The sequence below is a fragment of the Quercus robur genome, chromosome 10 (assembly GCF_932294415.1).
Source record: "Quercus robur chromosome 10, dhQueRobu3.1, whole genome shotgun sequence".
NCBI classification, from domain to species: domain Eukaryota; kingdom Viridiplantae; phylum Streptophyta; class Magnoliopsida; order Fagales; family Fagaceae; genus Quercus; species Quercus robur.
The window spans coordinates 33,104,772-33,126,447 of record NC_065543.1 but is presented as its reverse complement, the minus strand read 5'-3'; the positions used below and the strand labels follow the sequence as shown (position 1 = coordinate 33,126,447).

The 21,676-nt window shown below is 35.3% G+C and overlaps 2 protein-coding genes across 2 annotated transcripts in view; both read left to right on the top strand.

The window, feature by feature from the left end:
• The window catches only part of LOC126702074 (LEAF RUST 10 DISEASE-RESISTANCE LOCUS RECEPTOR-LIKE PROTEIN KINASE-like 2.4), a 71,188-nt gene that overhangs the window by 22,804 nt on the left and 26,708 nt on the right, over positions 1 to 21,676 (top strand). The window lies entirely within an intron of this gene.
• On the top strand, positions 2,509 to 3,726 carry LOC126702081 (rust resistance kinase Lr10-like). The gene has a single exon (XM_050400695.1). The coding sequence runs from the start codon at positions 2,605 to 2,607 to the stop codon at positions 3,622 to 3,624; it is 1,020 nt and encodes a 339-aa protein (XP_050256652.1). The 5' UTR covers positions 2,509 to 2,604; the 3' UTR covers positions 3,625 to 3,726.

The window sequence follows — 21,676 nt, the reverse complement described above, 5'->3', positions numbered from 1 at the left end:
AACACACAATAAATCTTTGTAGAGGATGGGTCAAAGAACTTAGTCTCAGTAAACTTAGTCGGTCTGATGCATGGACAATATTATTGCAGAAACAAAAACACAAGCATGGATATCTAATAGAAGATTCTATTTCCTGAGTACCGAATACATTTCTCTGTCCCCTCTTTGAGGGACTCTCATTCTTAGCTCTCTCATTCTTATCTGAACCTTACACTTGTTGATCATCTATGCCCCCACTTGAGCACCTGTCCCATCAGACACCCTTATCACTCCCTTGTGAGTTGCAGTGGCCAAAGTAGTACTGTTCAGGGGTCTTTTCCTCATTAATGCAGCCAAGAGGGTGGTTGTGGCACATTTAATGTGGTGGTGGCAGCTTTCCATGAGATATTTTGGGTTTTATTCTTTTTTTTATATGCTTGGAGGATGAACTGCAATGGTTGGGGCGAGCTCTTCGTCCGGACTTCGTAATGTCCGAGGAGGAGTTACTCCTCGGACAGGTTTCTTTTACCGCAATTGGGCTTGAATAATGTTTTGGCTGTGACTTCTCCTCGAACAGGATGCTTCTCGGAAGGGCCCGTAGTTTAACTAGCCCATTATTTTGGGCCGGGACCCACATGTAGCTTTTTATTTAGTTATATTTCTAGGTGATTTAACTTTTTTATTATTATTATTGTTGTTGTTGTTGTTGTTTTTGTTGTTGTTATTATTATTAAATTACCCAAGTTAATTAATTAAGTCAAATTAAATGCAAATCGTGGAGACACCAACAAATCACCAATTAAACTAATATACATTGGAAAATAAAATAATATGGTGATTTGTTAATGAATGAGAAAAACCTCTCGCAAGGCAAAAAACCCGTTAGGTGAATTTTAGGTCACCACTTCCAAGAATTCACTATCTTACCATTACAAGTGGTTACAAGTATAAGTAATCTTACCACTATCCTAAACTATTCCAAAATACCAACTTATGATTAAACCTTTTCACCAATCCCCAATTGGACTCATTCTTGTAGAAGACTTCTTTGTATGCACGGATCCTAATATGTGACTAACTCCAAGCAACTAAAAGATTGTTGTTGGCTGCAATTAAAGTTCTTCACTTCAAAGCACGTTGAAAATTTGGAAGCACTTGTTTACAAAACCCTAAGGTGCACAAAACACAATAACTTCTCATAGAGTGTATGAGTTCTCTAATTGAGTCTGTGTGTTGTTGATGACTTTAAAATAAATCTTTTATATGGTCTGGGGTTGTGGAGGATGAAACCCTAGCAATCTAAGTCACCATGGGCAGAAATTTAGATATGAGAATTCTGAAATCGTAAATCTCAATAGATCGAGCTTGTGTCGAGCTTTTTCATTAAATTTTGATAGATGCTAGTGTCAAGACTAGTGTCGAGAATTACTGAAATAACTTTTCTTCACTTGTTTCTTGAATCAATCTTCATGTCTTCAATGATACCACTTAGGATGTAAACTTTACATACTTCTTGACACATTAAACCCAATTTAGATCTACCAAATTATAAGTAAAGTGTGTTTTGTCAAAGAATAAGCCAATACATAGAACATATGACCCTAACAATTTTTATTTATTTTCCTACATATGAAAACTAAAGTTCAACCTGTAACCTAATTAATTGATTTGTAACCTAATTGACCTAACCTGCTTACAACATGTTTAGATCGACTCCTTTTTTACTCGAACCTATATGTGACCTAACCTGAGCTGACCCAACCTTACCCGTTTGCTAGTTCTAAAGTTAGTGTGAATGGGATATGGTTCAATGACATGTGTAGCTTTGCTTGTATTCTATTATTAGAACATCACTGTTGATAGACTTCAACAAATAGTGATCGTCATCGGTGATGCTTGCCAAGACTCCTTAAGGGAATAATATAGTTATTATGTTAATAAGAATAAGTTTCTATCATCTATACTACTAATAACAGGATTCCCTATTTAAGTTTCATCATTTTGTATTACTAAAATATCCTCACACAATTTCTCAAACATTTTGTATACTAAAAGCACAAATTGGTTGAAAGAGTAATTGACTATTTTTAAAAAAAGGTTCCTAAGATTTATACTTTCTTAAAAAAAAAAAAAAAAAAAAAAAAAAAAAAAAAAAAAACCTCATCGCATGTGCAAAGCAATGCGATGAGACTAGTCTTATTCTGTGCCTATGAGTAGAAATGTGATATAGAGCAATACAAGAAATTTGAAATTATTTCATTTGAACATTATGTATTATTAATTACTAATGAATACTATATTTTCTCTGCAGAACATACCAGGACCAAGTATATAAGGCTGATTGTAGGTAAGATACCAATGAAAAATAGATTACGTTCGTAAAACTTGAGAAAATATATTTATATTTTTTGTTCTTTTGCATATTCCAAAGATGTGATGTACTTCCTCAATATTTCACCGAAATTTTTAGTGTGGAAAGCGGGTTTTAGATTTTAAGAGGATATAACTAAATCATGTTCAAACTATATTACAGGTCTTGCTGGTTTAGGGCTTGGAGTGTTACTAACCTGTATCACAATTTGTTGGCTTAGAAGAAAGAGATCAATTACGTCAATTCAATTTTTTATGAAGAAAACAAAGAATGAACTTGATCTTGAGGCATTCATCAGAAATTACGGACCACTAGCTCTAACTAGATATAAATTCTCAGACATAAAAAAATTCACCAACTCATTTAAAGTTAAACTGGGTCAAGGGGGTTATGGTGGTGTGTACAAAGGAGAGCTACTCAATGGTCATCTCGTGGCTGTGAAGGTCCTGAATGCATCAAAAGGAAATGGAGATGAATTTATCAATGAGGTTGCAAGTATTAGTAGAACTTCTCATGTTAATATTGTCGCACTCCTTGGATTTTGTCTCGAAGGTCAGAAAAGAGCTCTCATCTATGAGTTCATGCCCAATGGATCACTTGAAAAATTCATACACAGTGGCAACATTGAGACTACCACTCCACTCCTAGGATTGGAAAAACTGTTCCAAATTGCAATTGGTATTGCTCGGGGGCTTGAGTACTTACATCGTGGCTGCAATACTAGAATCTTGCATTTTGATATAAAACCACATAACATCCTTCTGGATGAAGATTTTCTTCCAAAGATCTCTGATTTTGGACTTGCTAAACTTTCTCCAAGGAATGAGAGTAACATATCAATGGCCGTTGCCAGAGGAACTATAGGGTATATAGCTCCTGAAGTGTTCAACAGAAACTTTGGAGGAGTTTCACACAAATCTGATGTCTATAGTTATGGAATGATGATTTTAGAGATGGTTGGAGGAAGAAAAAACATTGATGTTGGAATTAGTAATACCAGTGAGATATATTTTCCACATTGGATTTATAAGCGACTTAAGCAGCACAATGATTTAGGATTTCTTGATAATATGACCATAGGGGAAAATGCAATGGTGAGAAAGATGATCTTAGTGGGCTTGTGGTGCATACAGACAAATCCATTTGATCGGCCATCCATGAGTAAAGTGATTGAAATGTTAGAAGGAAACATAGAAGCCTTGCAAATCCCTCCAAAACCTTTCTTATCTTCACCTCCAAGATCTCTTGCAGAAGAATCCTCCACCACATGTTAATACTATGAAATTATACCTCTAGATACATTTGTTTCTTAATTTTTTTTTTATTATTATTATTGTTATCTGACATTTAATTTAAGGAGGACTCCTTGAAGACAAGTGCTGGTGTTACTATGTACCTTTCTTACATAAAAGAGAGGGAGTGTCTAGTTCATTGTCCCTTAATCTCTAACCTGGGAAAAATCTCTAAGCAAAGAGAAACTCAATTATTAAACAATAAAGGGTATTTCAAATTCTTGAAGAAGTTTTGACCCGATTAGAAATTTCTTATTGTAGTTCTAGTTACAAATTCTGGGGAAATAGCTCTTAATTATTACATAATTAGTATTTTATGGGTTTTGTAATTTGCTAGTGCAGAATGTACCACATTTCCCTTTTTTAAATACAAACTAGTCGCAAATTAACCCACGCGATGCGTGGGAATAGATAATTTTATAAATTTTTGTGGAAATGTGGAACATTATGCACTAGCAAATAACATAATTTATAAAAATATGGACAGCCTAAAAAATGAATAATTTTATAAATTTTGTGGAAAATAATTTGTTCTCCCAAAAACTTAAACAATTTCTAAAATTATTTTTCATTTATCTATCTCAAAAAAATATCATCATTTTATTATTTGGATTTATTTGATTGATCTTATTCATTTTTTAGGCGGTCCATATTTTTATAAATTATGTTATTGTGCGTTATATTTTCCTAATTTGTTTTTTCTGTACAACAAAACTATTTGAGTTTCAAATATATTATTCAAAATTTTCATTTTCTTAAAAAATATTATTATATTTATAATTTTTCTTATCGAATGAGTAGTTTTGAACTATTGATTGAGTTTTGTTTACTAATATAGATACATGAAATTAAAATTGAATATTTCTTATACATTTCTAAGAGACTATACCATATTATAAATTTATTATTTAAAATAATATGTAGGAAAAAAGTAGGCTTTATGTCTAAAATTGAACACTTCACCTATCAAACTGAAAGAAAATAATTTGTATAAAAAGATAAAGAAAATATGATTAAATTTTATTTTTTACTACATACACTTTTATTTATTAAGATTTAATTGCCTTTAATTAGATCTTCATATCGCTTTTTTGTAGGTTTTTTTTGCTGTTTTTAATTTTTTTTATACAAGATAGAATTTCTACTCTAACCTAATCTAAGTGTATATGTGTGTGAAGCTCCCTCTTGGAGACTTGAACTCCGGTCCTTACCCCTCACACCCTACAAGCATTTATACTTGTAGAGTGACCACCACACCAAGGATGTGCAGTGGTATCGCATTTTTATTACTATGTTCTTGTTGAGTCTTCTCATCTGTAACATCATTGACCACATCATTATTGTTTTTATTATTTATTTTTTACTTTTAATTTTTTGATAATATTAAATGTATAAATATATTGGCTTTACAAATTCATCTTAGGCAGTTTTAACTTTACATATTCATTTACTTTAATTTTAATGTTATAACTAAATAATAAATCAATGAAAAGTTAAAATTAAAATATTGCCTATACATATTCATCTTGGGCGGTTTAATTTTAATAGTTGATAGATACATTCAAATAAATAGTCAACATTGTATTTTGATATAAATTCAAAATCTCACTTCCAAAATAACTAAGTATTATGTCAAAAAAAAAAAATTTCAAATAAAAGCTAAAAGAGGGATAGAGAAGACTTGTGATGGAAAACTTAAAAAATCAAATACACTACCAAATCGTATTAACCCAAAATAGTATTATATACAAAAATACAATGATTCATAAAAAATAAAAAATAAGAAGAATAAATAATATATATATAGCGAGCGAGAGAGAGAGAGAGAGAGAGAGAGAGAGTATGTGTGTAATCGCCTTTTTTGAGAGAGAAATAGAAAATAAAATGAGAAAAAGAAGTATCAAAATAAAAAATATAGTCATAAGTTAAACACCAAATTATCTAAGTCATGGTATATAATTGAATAACATTATATTCATGTAAACTATTGTGGTGGGCCTTTTTTGCGTCTTAAGCTAGATTGCTCTTGTCGTATTGCAAACCTATGATTCTAGGTAGGAGAGTTAAGAATGGCCTAGTTGAAACACTCCCTCAGCCAATTTGTGTGCAAGTTAAAGCCCTGGCAGCAATCTTGGGCGTGTCACGTGCCCATGGTAGGAATCACCATTACAAAACGTTATAGCAGGAAAAACATAATACAGTAGGATAACTAAAATACTTTAACTAAAATATTTTTATACTGACAATGATAATATTTGAACAATCTCACAAAGGAGAAGTCTGATGACATGATTACAGCATGAATAGATTAGTAACAAGAAAGTTATGTTAGTCATTAATCAGCCATGATAAAAGAAGGGAAGAGTAATTTGCTAAAGGAATAGAATTGACCCCTTGGTAGATTCAAGTCCAATAAGGGAACCAGTCTCCAATGTGGATAACCTCAGAGGAGAATCTTGCCGTAGAAGTTACTCACTTTGGAAAAATGGACCTAAGTGGCTTGATCTCAGATTCTTGACTTGCTAGAGCATGGGCTATTGAGAGGAAGAGAAATGGGTAGCCTATTGGTGCATGCTTTTACCCCTATCACTCCTATTTTCTTCCTTACTCTCGGATTTTCTTGTTTTCTCTCTTTCCTTACTTGTTTTCCTTATTTTCTTTCTTTTTTCTCTTTTTTTTTTTTTTGGTGTTCCTTAGTTCTTGTTTACTGTGCATGTCTATGGCCTTTTATACTGCTTGTTGTGACAAGATTTACCATTTTTACTCCTTAACTACTTTTGGCTTGTTATGGGTGTCCTTCCAGGACTGCTCACTAGTTTGTCGGCTGCCTAGCCACTACCACTATACTATGTTGGCCATGTCATGCCTCATTCCTAGACAAAAGTAGTTTTCGTTTTGTTTTCTACTTCCTTTTGCACTCTTATCCGGATAAGGGCTAGGTTTCTCTCTTACCAACCTTTACAGCATGCACCTAGTCATCCCTGTAGGACATTTCCCCCAAAAGAGTTTGAATGGCAACCCCAAAATAGGCTTCCCCCTTCTTCCCACCGCCAGACCACACCCTCTCTTACCTCAAACCCGTGGCCTACCTCCTTTCTATTGGTTGGGTACTGGTAAGTGGTGCCTGAGTCTTGCGTGCTCCACTTCCATATGAGTCTATTTCTTTTTTGGCATTCATATGTTTGCCATTGCCTATAGGTTGGTCTGACTTCGCTACACGTTTTGGTGCTTTGTTTAACTCTTATGGTGTGGATGAGTTCTTTCCCAAAACATCTCCACCAATCTTTTCCAATCAAACAACTCATCATGACGCTGGTGAAAGGCGAGGGTCCTTCCCACCGTAAAGGGAAAGAAGTTGCTGCCAATGATCCTCTTGCCAAAATCGTGGGCAAAGAGGCTCCCCTCTCCAAATCGGACTGTTCCGAGGAGGAGGAAGGGGGTTGCGACCGAAATAGCATGTGCCCTCCCCTCATCGACCCATGGTATGATGCCCATACTCATTTTCCTGCAATGCTCGACGATTATCTACCTCCGCCAAAGGGCCATGTGTGGCTCTCCATTTGCCATCGCGATATGAAGGTGTCTTGGGCCTTTTTGGCTTCTTTGATTTTTGATCTTGATATACACCAAGGGACATCGCTTCCCATGCCCATTCTCTTTGAATTTAGGTCGAGTACCTCTTTGGGTTGGAAGGAGTGGGTAGACGAAGAGTTGTCCGATACGAGTTTTATGGCGGTGCTACGGCAGGCCAGCGAGTTGAAGGTCATCGTTTCATCCCATTGCTTGTCTAACTATAGGTGTAGACACTCGATTTTGCAGTCATAATTTAATCTTGGATGATGGCTAGAGTGACCATTCATATACCCAAAATTTAGAGTTGCATTACATGCATCAATTCATTCATTACATATCATAAAAATAATCTTGAGATTCTAACGGTCTTGATGACATGTCTGATTCCCAAATCGGACCATCAGTTTGAAAGATATCACATGATCAAGCTTTTATGGTCTGCATGCATTTTGTTTGGGTGGAACGAACCAGTGGCAGTGCCACGTTATGCTCAAGGTGTTCCAAAGAACACCCTGACCTGAAATTTTTATTTTTTATTTTTACATATAATAATTAAATTTTTTTTATTTGTTTACCCTTAAAAAAAATTAGGAACACCCTCAAATTATTAAAAAAAATATATATATATATATTTGTTCTACTTTCAAGCCAAAAAAAAAAAAAAAAAGCCCAAAAAAAAAAATTGAACTAAAATCTAAAAAAAAAAAAAAATGTAACAGAGCTCTCAAAAAAAACAGCGGACGGCAAGCCCAACATCAAGACCACGACAAGCCCAACAGATTACAGAGGTAGCAAAGCCACAGATTCTCAAAAAAAAAAAAAAAAAAAAAAAAAAAAAAAACCCCAATACAGAGCAAATCACTAAATCAGAAACCTTAAATCACTAAATTAGAAATCATAAATCATAAATCACTAAAGGCTAAAGCAAACCTAAAGACAGAGCAATGCCTTAGAGCAACAAATTATTGCCCCTCTAGAGTAGATCGGTCCAATCCAAAGCACATTGCCGCCCTTCCAGAGTAGATCCGTCTAGTCCAAAGCAGATTGGTTCAGTCCAAAGCAACAGACGGAGATCGGTCATGCTGTCGGAGATCGGTCACGTCGTCGTCACTCACTTGCCCCTCATCGAAGATCACTCATCAGTCGTCACTACCTCAACCTTAGCCTTCAGGCCTCCCTGTTGCAGCGATGCTCCCTCAAGGTATTTCATTTTACTAACTTCTCTATCTTTTTCTCTCTGACTCTCTTTTAGTCTCTCAGTCTCTCTCTCTTTATCTAAATTATTTGAAATCACTGTCTCTCTCTCTTTGTTCTTTAAGACTAACTTTATTACTTTATCTGATTCTGTGATTGGCTAAACTGCTAAAGCTTTAACTTTATTAATATTTGACTGTTTTTTGACTTTTTGAATTTGGCTTTATCTTATCCGTTGGTGTTGGTATGTGTTGTTGTTGGTTCTATTGTGTGTGTGTTGGTGTTGGTGAGATATTAATTGTTTTTTAGTGTAATGTGTATTGTGATTTGTGATTGTGAAATTTTCTGATTGGTTGGGATGTGTAATGTGCACATGGCTGGCTCTTGTAATGTAATGTGCACATGGAAGTGTGCTAGTGCAACTAATAAACAATAATTTAATTAACCAATAATTAATTGGGGAAAGCAACTAATAAACAATAATTAATAATTTAATTAACCAATCTATATCTATATATTACTAAAAGTTGAAGCATAGCATTTAATGTTGCTACACTCATATTAAACCACGTCAGCAGCCATGTCATTCTTATCATCTTTTTTGAATTTTTAATTCAATTTGAAAATAGTTTTTGCCAATTTTTAATTCAATTTCCAGCCCTATCTCTACTTTAAAGTCCATTTCTTATACATTTAAATCCACTATAAAGCCCAAGCCCACACCCAAAGCCTTTTTAGCTAACTCTCTTTGTCAAACTTGATTGCTTTTCATGGTTACAACTTATACTATTCCCTTTCCTTCTGTTACATGGAGACCTATCTCTACTTTAAATTCCAGCCCACACCCAAAACCTTTTCAGCTAACTCCTTTTGTCAAACCTGAATGCTTTTCACGGTTACAACTTATGCCTTTCCTTTTTAGGTTTAGTTTCTTCCCCTTCCCCACCTATTTCAACTTCTATTCTATCGTTTCACGTTTTGTTTCATCCATGCCATATCACAGTTTTAGCTTCTGTTCTACTGTTTCACTCACGGTTTCATCTTCCTGTTCTACAGTTTCAGCTTCTATTTTTGCTTTTAACGGTAGCCTCTCTGTCTTCCTTCCTCTCCTCACATCAATATAAATACTGACATAAGCCAGGTGATTTAGTTGAGGTATCCATACATCCCAATTTCTTTTGTGCTCTATTCTTTTGCTTGATGATTTTTTTTTTCCTTTCTACGTTTGTTTCTGCCTTTTTCATGTTGTGGTGTGGATGGTTTTTACGTTACATTTACTTTCTAAATCATTTTTGTTGGGGTGTTGAATTTGTTACTGCTGGGTTATTTAATTGGAGCACTGCTTCTTTTGGGTATGTCCATTCTGAGTTATTTAATTGGAGCACCATTTGGTTGCAACAATTGTGTGTTCTATGATATCAGTTTTTGATGTATTTGTTTTAGACTAGGTTGAGAAGTCTACAAACAAAGACTTTCTGTTCTATAATTTTTTCCCCTTTACTAGATATGTTTTTATTTTTATTTTTTATTTTTTATGGTGGAATGCTTGAAATAAATAATGGAAACCAGTAAACTATGATAGTTCTTTATGCATGAGAGGCCAACCCTTCACCCTCAAAATGTTCAACAAAATGCCTGTGCCAAATTGAAAAAAAGGGGGCTTGGGCTTCGAGGCATGGCTTATAAAGATAGTGTTGACATTAAGCATCCTCCAAGTTTTATTGTATATTTGTGGTCAAATGTTTCAAAGGAACAACCTGAAGACTGCATTAGGATTATCAAAGACAGATGAAAACTATTAACATCAAGCTATTATTCTTGCCGTGAGAAATGCTTTAGACACATTAAGGTTCAGCTGGATTAACCACAGTTAACCTAATTAATCTTTAAATGGACACTCTTTATGATCCAGATCCACACACAAATCCAAGGTTTTTTTTTTTGAAATGCCGGGCAAGCTTCAATAGATAAATTCAAACTAATCAGGGTAAAGATTATTCATTCAAAGTATCCTTCTTGATCACATTCACAAATTGATCAGGGTAAGGACTATTCATTAACAAACCCTTACCACCTATTATTGAGAACTCATTTGGCTAAGTAATGAGCCGCTAGATTAGCTTCATGATTTATCCAAGAGAATGCCATTGGATTCAACTTTTTAGCCATATCACAAGTGTCTTCTACAATACATATAGCTTGCCAAGGAACAGAGATAGGCCTTTCCCTTTCAAAGTTTTGTTAATAGAATTGATACAAATTTTTTGAGTCTCCTTCAGTTACTACTTTCCTCAAATTTAGTTCTTGGCTCAATAAAACTACCCATCTAGTTCCTTTTACCTCAACTGCACACACTGTAGTGTTACATGCCATCCTTTTGCCCCCAGCAATCACCTTGCCCTTCCAAAATCCCTTCCAAGGCACTTTGTGGCTGTTTGCAACCTTAGTCATTGAGGGGCGAAGTACACTTTCACTTACACAATCCAATGCCAGGGTTGCAACAAATGCCAGTGCCTCCATTTCCAATGGGGTAGGTGGTGGCACTTTTGGGTCCAAAAATCTGTGAATTTCCTTTCAGGTAGTGTATGGGACTATGAAATCAACTATAAGCCTTTGCTCACCACTAATAGTTTTCATAGATTTGTGGTCAAATGTTTGATAGTCTGATTTAATAGAAGCAATCAAATCTTTTGTTTTGCAACCCGAATTAGGTCACCTTGATTTGACCTTCTAATTCAGTGTTTGACTATTTTGTTTCTTTGAAGCTTTGGTTTGTTTGTCTCTCTTTGCCAATCACCCCTCTAAAAAAATATTTCTTTATTATTTTGGCGTGGAGTTGAGGACTTAATTAACTAGATTCTTTGTTACATGCACAAAAATTGTTTGATAAAATACCTGATTGTTTTGTTCCTTCTCTAGAATTAAGTTCAAAAATTGTAAATGGAGATGTTCTTCTTACACAATATATACATGGTCTTGGCAATATATAATGTCCATTTAGCACATGGTTTATATTATATTATATATATATATATATTTTTTTTTTTAATGTGTGATGTACTTCTTTTTGTAGAATTGCTTTCTTGGTTTTAATCCTTATTTGAAAGTAGGAACATAGACAAGAAAAGCTAAGATTTACTTAATTTTTTATCATTTTGTCTAGGTAAGAATTTTCTTTTCTCCCTTTTGTTTAGTATATAGATACTCATTGGCTTGAATTCAAGCTTGACTCACATTACTAATCAATTATAGAATACATGACAGAGCATGTCTAACAAGTACACGTGACATGACAGTACATGCTCCATGTCTTTCAAACAATCAATATGTAAAATCCATTTACAATCTATGAACCCAACTATGTTACCTATCATATTAGGTGAAAGCTAAGTTATTCTATTCAGATTAAGTTCTTGGTCTTAGGTTCTTAAAAGCTTTCTTTGCATTGTCTATGCCAGTAATTATTTGTATGCTTCATTAATGGTATGTACTTAAATGACTCCAAGCAATTTTACCACATATTTTTTTAACAAATTTGCATTTAAATGTATATTTTTGTGTGTTTTTTTAGGGCCTGGCTTTAGTTTTGGTTTGGCATAAACTTGAAACAAATGCCTCAAATCTCTGGATTTGTGACTTTTGTATACATAATGTTTGAATAAAACTATATGGTACCATTTAAACATGTTTCATATAAGCTTTTGAGGTCTCAGGTCATGTTGTATTTAAATATGACAAAAGATAGTACCACTTTCCACCTTAGTACAGTTAGTACTGGTGTTTTATATATAACTTGGATAGATTGAATTTGTTTTGTGTGTATACTCACTTTTGTTATTTATTTCTGAATTTCATAATGAAGACTAATAGAATACTTATTTTTCATGAAGATTTTTAATATATTGGATTTTAAAAATAAATCAATAGTTGGGGTCAAGTTATTTGAACCATACATGTCTCCATTTAATTTTCTTTCTTGGTTGCTTTGTACTTCCTACCATTTAATAGTTTAAATATTTTTTCCTTGCTTTTTCTAATTTTACTTATTGTTGACTTCTTCAAAGAGTAGTATTACAAAAAATAAAAAATAAAATGAGAAAGGGAGAATTAGAGGTTGTGGGTCATAAGTCGTGGCCACATCCATTAGAATTTGTAGTTGGTTTATGCTTAAATAAGTTAGGCTCAAATTATTTGCAGGGACTTCCACAATTTTGGGCATGTTTGGGGTGGACATATTTGATGCTATGCTCCTTCTATGCTAGATTTGTGATCAATAATAATGGTTAGGTGCCTTTATATATATATATATATATATATATAAAATGTACTGTTGTGTATTGATGAGATTGTCCTCATTCAAGTAGTTAGCCATTTGCTCTAACATCTAAATTTGGAATGATGTCTAAGGGCTATCATGGTTGTTAAAGCATCAAAGCCAATTGCAGTGGTTGATACATATGGGTTTTTTAAGTACAAAAAGTAAAATGTTTGTGAATTTCATTTAGTTTCCAACTTATATAAATTTTGTGTTTCACATTCATGAGGTGAAGTGTTGTTTGACTAGCCCGTCCTTATAAAACATGCGTGAAACTGTGATTTGAATAGGAAAATATGACAAAATCCTATTTGTTATTGGTGCAATTGTTGTGAGAACTCCAAATTATCTAGATAGGTAATTTGCAGTGATGATTGTATGGTCTAGAAGTTCTATTATCTTTGTGATGATTGGGTTTTGATGCATTGCTAATTTGATTTTCCACTAAAGAATAGTAAAAAGTTCTGGATTAATCTCCCATCCTTATTTTTAATTTTTTTGGTTTGGTTAATTTGTGAAATACTTGGTTTTTTTAGTATAATAACAGTTGTTTGATTTTATTAATTTTAAAGGAGATCTGGATTCTTCCCTTTGTCAAGAGATCACATTAATAGGCTTGTCACACTCTGTCTCCCCTTAGCTCTCAATTTGTGGCATCCATTCTCTCTAATTATTTTCTTTTTTCGTCTTTTCTATTTGTTTACATAGCCAAATATATCATAGGATTTATCTTAATAAAATATTTTTATGGGAATAGATTTTTTATGTTTATTTTTTAATGCAACTTCAATTTGTTTGATAGTTGGAGATTATTGGATTTGAATTTTGAATGTTTCCATTGGGAACACCAAGAGGTGCCAATTAGTTGAATTACAAAGTTCGTGGCGGATTTTGCCAATTTGAGTTTGACTTGATCTTAATATCTTTAATTGTAAATTTATTGATATTAAGATGTAAGCATAGTTGTATATTTGTTTGATGCATTGATTCTTTTGTAATACTTATTAAACCAAATTGACTCTCAAAAAAAAAAAAAAAAAGAACTTATTAAACCAAATGTAAGAGCACATTATGATTATTATAATATATTACTTCATAATATTTGTATGTATCTCATTTTTAATGATATTGTGTGTAAAATTTTGACTATTTGATCACAAGAAATGTTCAAACTACATTTTTCATCTTATATTGAAGATGAAAGCTTTCAATAGTTGAAAATAGAGAGATGTTTAAACCTGAACATGTTAACATTTGATCTAAAACAATCCCGTGCAATGCATGGGTTAGCGACTAGTACATTATAAAAGACAAACAAATTAAATTATGTTAGGCTAAACAACAATTAATAATTTTATAATTAATGAAACAACAATATAACAAATTATAGTTTATAAAAGAAAAACAAATTAATGAAACAACTAAACAACAATAATTAATAATTTGATTAATATTTCAAATGAACTTATAGTTTATTGTACAGGTACCTTTGTTTATTTCTTTTCTTTTCATTTTTTTTTTCCTTTTGAGGCTTTTCGGTGTACAGAATGCAAATTTGTTTCAGTTTTAAGAACTTTTTTTTTTTTTTTTTTTTAAGCACAAACTTCATGCCGGCCAAATCTTGAATTTCAGCCAGTATTTACCAAAACATCTCAAAACACCCGAAATAGATCAAAATGACCTAAATTTTTTTCAAAGTGGAATAGGAATACCCTGGACAAAATTCCTAGAGCCGCCATTGGAACCAACCACGTGTGATTAATTTAAATTAATTCTGATTGGTTAAACAATTAAAATTAATTAAATAATTTTGTGAGTGGTTGTTGGTTAGTGTCAAAAATAGGCTTGCTTGCATGGGAATAAATGAATAATTAGATAACAAAGAAGTTGTGGATAATCAAAGCTTTTTAGAATATTTATCTACAAGATAATTATCACTTTAATGACCTAAATATCAAGAAAAAGGGATTAATTTTTAGAATACGGATTAAAAACGCGTCTATGTGCAATTTCCAACTCAAAAATCCTCAAAAAAGAGTCCAAATTGGACCAAAACCCAAACACAGGCCTGGCACCCAAGAGGGCCTGTCGGCACTCTTGGAATGCAAATCGGCAATGGCAAGTGCTGATCGACACTTCCCAAGTGCTAATTAGCCCAAACACTCGGCTCGGCCCAGGTGCTTTTTGATAGAGATAAAGCCTATCTTTTTTAACTTTTTAAAGATAAGGATGCATTCCAATTCGTATCTGATCTCATTCAGCTTATTTTTTAAGCATCCCAACCTCTATAAATAGAGGAAAAAAAATCAGAATTAGGGGCTCTTCTTTTCTGTCTCCTTGGCTCCCCTTACATTAAAGACGTTCTGGAGGTTTTTGGTTTAAGAACTTCTTTTTTGTAAGTAAAGTATTTTAGCCATCAAAGAGGTGAAAACTTCTTTGATTTTGAAAATATTCTTCTACTGAAGAGCGCGCTCATGCAAGAGGTATTTAATTATATTCTTCTGATTGTTTTTCTTTTCCATTAGTTAATATATCGTGGTTCTTCATTGCATGAATTTGATTAACATATTTGGCTTTATTATGCCTTGTTTTTAATTCATATTTGCTATGCTTAGATATTTAGTTGAAATTTTCTTTAACATGTTCTTTAGTTGATTGTCTGTTTTAATTTTTTCTTTGATTTCAAAATTTGTTAGTGATTATCAAAATAGATATGTATCTTCCTTAGATGTAGATCTGACTTAAAAAAAAAAAAAAAAAAAAAAAAAAAAAAAAAAAAAAAAAAAAAAAAACATAAAACTTAAAACTGATATGTATCTTCATTAGATAAAAATCTGATTTTTTTTTTAAAAAAAAACATAAAATTGATTTGTATCTTCATTTGATGCAAATTTGAATTCTTTTCAAATACAAAACTAATTTGTATCTTCCTTAGATGCAAACCTGAATTTTTTCAAACATTAAAACTAATTTGTATCTTCCTTAGATATAGATCTGTATTTTTCTAGTCATAAAACTGATCTAAATTTTTCTAAAAAAGTTCTCTTCTTTTTTTTTTTCTTTTTTTTTTAATATAAAATTGTAGATACTGAAATTTCAAAGAAAAAAAAATAATAGTTAGGTTAAAGTCTTTCCTTTTAAGATGTGATGAATGCATAGTAAGTTTGTCTCATGAATGTGAATCCTCTTATAAAAAGTTTTATTTTTATTTTACAAAAACAAATCTGATTTTTACAAATCAAATCCTTTTTTTTTTTTTTAATCTTACAAGAAAACAAATCTGATTTTTCTTAACAAAATCTTTCTTTTTACCCTTTACAAAAGCAAATATGATTTTTACAAATCAAATTCCATTTTTCAACTTACAAAAACATATCTAATTTTTACAAATCAAATCTTATTTTGTTTAACTTACAAGAAGACAGATATGATTTTTCTTTAAAAGAGGACCTATCCATAAGACAGATTGGTTTAAATTAATTTTTGTCAAGTGTTTGTCATGTGTGTTATAACATATCATTGAACATCATACGAAAAGGGTATATAATAGTCATTAGAGTCTAGAAGACCAGACTCTGTTAGGGCAGAATGGGTGCCTAACACCTTCCCATTCTGTAAACTAGCCCTTGAACTTATGATTTTGGATAGGTAGACTAGTGTTTTGTCTTTGATTTTTATAGAATGTAACTAGGACCAAAACTTTGTAACTTTTGCATAGATTGTAACTAAGAACAAATTGTACTCTTTTATTTATTTATTTATTTATTTATTTTTTATTTTTATCAATGACATTCAAAGTATTTTGAACATGTAATTTTATTTATTTATTTATTTTTTTTTTGGTATAAAAAAATAAGTAGCAACTCCACACCACTTACCCAAAAAGAGAGGTGCCCTAAGCACCCAAATCTATTTTTTTGAGAGCACCCCCTGCAGTCTCTCACAATAGGGACTTGTTCAATCTCCATCATTTGGTCTGCCGATGGTGTAGCGCTGCCCATACCTTCTTCCTTTCTTGCGGCGAGATTACCATTACCTTGGAGGATGTGGTGAACCAACTGTTGTTGCCCATTCTTGGTGATGTGGACTCGGGCAATATTGAACTTTCCACCAAAGAGGAGGCTGTGGAGGCCGAGTTGAAGAAAGGGATGAGTGGCAACACAAAGTTGTCACATTGGGTTGGTGCTTTCTCGAAGGCTTCCGATGTAGTCCGTCATGCGGCCTTTGTCACATTCTAGCTCTATAAGTTCATCTTTGGCTCTCACCCTCATTATGCTGTAAAACCCCTTTATTTTTGATTGGCCGTAAAGATTTCAGCTGGGGTGATTCTGCCATTGGCCCCTATGTTTCTGGGTCATCTGTATGTGTAGTTGGATATTTTGCAGAGTGATGAGAGGCAAGTAGGCTCTTGCCACATAGTTACTACTTCTACCTATAGTATCATTTTACAACATTTGTTGTGGGAGCATTGTGCTAGGCACTTGGCTAAGTGCAAGTCTGTCCGTTTTGCCAAAGAGAAGTATTGCTCTTGTCCGAAGGTTATTACTAATTTCTGTGGTTGTTTTGTATCTGATTTTCCGTCAGCTTACCAATAGGTTGGGTTGAAGCTGTTTAGGTATCCCGTCATTGAGTTTTTTGATAAAGGAGTTAGTTTTTGTTGGACGGCCTTCAGAAACTTACGCACTGGCTTTACGTGTGCTGACTCGGTTATTGGTCCTTTTATTGACATTGCTGGGACCACTACCTCGTTACCTGCCTTTGATGAAAGGGGGATTACGTATTTGGCAGCCACTAATGATGGGTGGCTGCCTTACCTTACCGATAAGGGTATCCACTTTGTACACTATTTTACTAATAGAGTGAGGAGGCAGTTTGGGTTGGATCAGGACATTCCTAATAATTTCTCTACCATTCTAGAGTCTACTACTTCTGTTTGACCATTCCTACGGCCTAGTGCTTTTGAGTTTTGGAGCAGGCATTTCACAGTCATCACCATTCCGAGATCACAGGGAGAGGGTCTTTGCATAGCTGTGATGCATGGTATTGGCAAGCTGTGATGATGTCATTTGGCCAAGAGTTGTTGGATGGCTGTGGGTTTTCACTCATTCCTCTTGATGGTCATCGTGCCATCATTTTTTCCAACCCGCGATTGTTGCTTCATACTAAGTCTGTAGTGGCATATGCTAGAAAACAGAGTAGGTCCACAATATTTGAGTGGCAGGCGATGGAGAAGGGGTGGTATCTATATGCTGATGAATACCCTATAGGTTGGGAGCAGAAGGTGAAAGTGGTGAACCTTCCTACTCCTATGAAGAAGGATTTGGTGTCTTGGTCTGCTAAGCCCAAGTCTGCCAAGAGAGAGGATGATTCTTCTGAGACTTGTTCTAACATCATTCCCTATGAAGGTGGCCTTCCTCCCATTGGTAACATACTTCTCGAGGGTTCTCCTCCGCCTTTTGCTCGTACTCGTTCTAGTAGGCACTCTACTGCAAGCAAGCCCAAGCCTTCCACTCCAAGGCCATCCATGGATGCTCCTCCTTCTAGCAAGACCCACAGCAGCAAGAGAAAGACATCTCCACTAGCTCCATCTGCCACTACAGAGAGGAGAGTATGTTATCTCTAAACTCTACCTTTTCTTTCTTTTACTTATTCATGGGGCTTTCTTGTGGCTAACTCCATATGCATACTCATTCATCTCTCTCTCCTTCCTTTATTTATTTATTTTTTTTTATGCAGTCTAAGTATAAGAAAGACACTTCTGCCACCAACCCTATATTACTTGATGAGCCTGAGTTGGAGGTACATTCCTTCCATTTGCATGCATTTTCATTGCCATGTTTTGCTATGTGTTTTCTCTCCTTTTCTTTTTTGCATGTTTATTTATTTCTTCTTCTTGCCCTAACATCCGTCTTTCTTCTTTATCTTCTCCTTTTTCTTTTAGGCTAATCCCGAGCCCCTTTTTGTTTATCACCCCACGAGTGGGGATGTTCCTACTGCTATAGGCATGCCCATGGAGGGTTCCTTTAAGGGGCAGACAAAGTGGCTAAGGCCATGGCCTTTGATTCTATTGCTACTAGGGAGCTCCTGTCAAGGCTCCAATTCCTTCACCAAAGCCTTTCCCCGTTAAGGAGAGTACCCAGACCAAGAGGGTTGGTGAGTCTATTCCTATTCCTGCTGAGAATCCTACTCCCTAGAAAGAAGCCACTCCTGCAAGTGCATCTCAGACATGGAGCGCTTCTCCTACTACTCTTCTTGTTATCTCTGCCAGTGATCCCTTCATTGCCCTCTCCTAGGGCGTGAAGGATGGCTCCTTCTTGGTGGTTACTCCTTCATCCATTCTTAATTCTGCCACTCGAAGGCTTGATGCAGATCCATCTTTTGACGAGGGGTTCGAAGAGGTCATTAAGGATTCCGAGGATGAGCTTGTCATGAGAACGAGGGTATCTGATTCTGATGAGGATGATGGCAGCGATAAGCATGAGACCGAGGCTATGGGTATGTGTCTCTTATCCTTAACATATCTTCTTTTTCTTTTCTTCTTGTAATTTCATGGTACAATTCTTAGACTATTTCGTACATCAATTTTCTTAGCCACAAGCATTCTCGAGAAGCCCAAGCCTGCAGCAGACATGGCAATGCCTATAGTCCCTATTTCTGCCACTCTTGTAGGCCCCATTCCTATAGGTCCTCCTGGTAATTTTCTTTCTCTTGCATCTTCTCTAATATTCACTATAGGATTCGTCCCTTCACTTTGTCTATCCCTTGTGAACTCAGGCCTTACCTCATATTTCTTCCTAGGTCTGACTCCTGTTAAGGTGGCTCTGTTCTTTCGGTTTGAGGTTGGTAGCAGTTCTGCCACAATTCCTGATCCAGCGAGTGAAATTGCTGCCTTCTTCGTCTGATTCAACCAACCCAAGACTAATGATCTTAATCCCTCGCAGAATGCCAAGAGGGATTTTGAAATTCTAGCTAGGACAATTCGAGAGTTCCCTTTTTGATTCTACTATACACTAATCTGTGGAGTGCCCAACATTCTGCGGTGGGGTGTTGCACATAATTGTGCAGACGGCAGAAGCGTGGGTCCCTTCGCTCTTCTTCAGTGGGTTCCTTGGAAACTTGATTGGGCTTGAAGACCCCATTTGCAATCCATTTATCCAAGAGCACATCTAGCTCTTTTGGTGTACACAGTAGTGGCGGGGGAGTCTCATACTCCCTCCCATCTGATTTCCTCTTCTTTTCGCTGATAGATACCACCATAGCCTGCGGTGCGAATTTCCATTCCTTGGGCCTATCAAAACTTGGCCTTACTGATTAGGCGATCTTCTTGGCTTTTTGCAATAGCTCCGCGAATTGGAAAATCTCCAGGTTCTCCAAGACAGCTCTATACTTCATGATCATGTTACCTATACACATTTCCACCAATGTCTTTTCTTCACAGTGGTCATAGCAGTCGAGGGCTATGTCCTTGAACCATTTAATGTATTCCATTAGGTCTTCGCCGCCCCTTTTCTTCATTGCTTGCAGAGTTGCAAGCGTTACTGTTTCTTCTCCATGAAAATACTTGGTGCAAAATACATCTACCATATCGTCCCACGTCGGGATTGATCTTGGTTTCAAATCGATGTACCAGGTGTACGCTCAGTCACATAGGGATTTAGAAAACTCTCGAAGACACAGATCCTCCTCTGCTACGTAGGGACCAAGGGTGTCAATAAACTTACACACATGCTCGATAGCACTTTCCCTTCTGCCATCATATTGTGCAAAAATTCATGGCTCATATCTCTCAGGATGGCTTACTGAGTATTCTCAGCGGATAAGGAGGCCTTTGTGCATAGCATCTTTCCTTGGGCACCTTGGCCCTTTCCTACTCTAAGAGAGCCATAACTTTGGCCATGGTAATGAAACACTATTCTACATTTTGTGGGCCACCCCCTACAGGGGTTTCTTCCTTATTTGCCACATGCTTTGGGTCATGTTGGCTTCGTTTCTCTTTCTTATTGTCTGCCTTCATTTGGCGAATCTCTTCCATTTGTTGTTGCTGGGAATGCTGCACAGACTGTAGCACTTCAATAAAATAGTTGGTATTGTTTGTAAGAGTTCTTTGTTGCTGCTACGGCTTAGCCTTGGCTCCGTTAACACCCTCTGCTTGGTTGGGCTAGTGTTGGTGAGGCATGGTGTGTCATCTCAGTAGGACATTTCCCCCAAAAAAGCTTGAGCAAGAACTCTAAAATAGGCTATCCCCTTTTCCCCACCGCCAGATCACACCCTCTCTTACCTCAGACCCATGGCTCGCCTCCCCTGTATTAGTTGGGTACAGGTAGGTGGTGCCTAACTCTTGCATGTTTCATTTCCATATGAGTCCATTGCTTTTCTAGCGTTCATGCGTTTGCCATTGCCTATAGGTTTGTTTGACTTCGCTGCACATTCTGGTGCTTGTTTAACTTTTATGGCATGGATGAGTTCTTGGGTCTTCGTTCTTTGCATCTCATTTCTTCTTCGGGCCTAGCATTGCCTGGGTGTGGGCTTTCTTCTTTAATTCGGCCCATGTCTCCTTCCATTTCCTGTCTGTGGGCTGGCTGGTGCTCCTGCCACACCACTGCATTGTTCCTACTGTGATATCATTTACCCTTGCATACTGTACTACTTTTGGGCTTGTGGGTTGAAATGCCTACCATGCTAGTTTCATATGTTATTCTTTCTTTTAGTTCACACTGCCTAGTAAATCTGCTGGGCCAGTTCATATAACATCTTGGGTTTCCCTGGCCCATTTTATTCCTTAGGCATCCACGACCCGTTTCATTCTTTAGGGCATCCTTGGCCCATTTCATTCTTTCCTACTTCTTACATTCCCATGGACTTTTGCTAAATCTTTTGGGCTTCCTGACCCGATTACCACATCCTTTACCTTTGGGTTTATTGGCCTTTGAACCAATCCCATTTACTAATTCC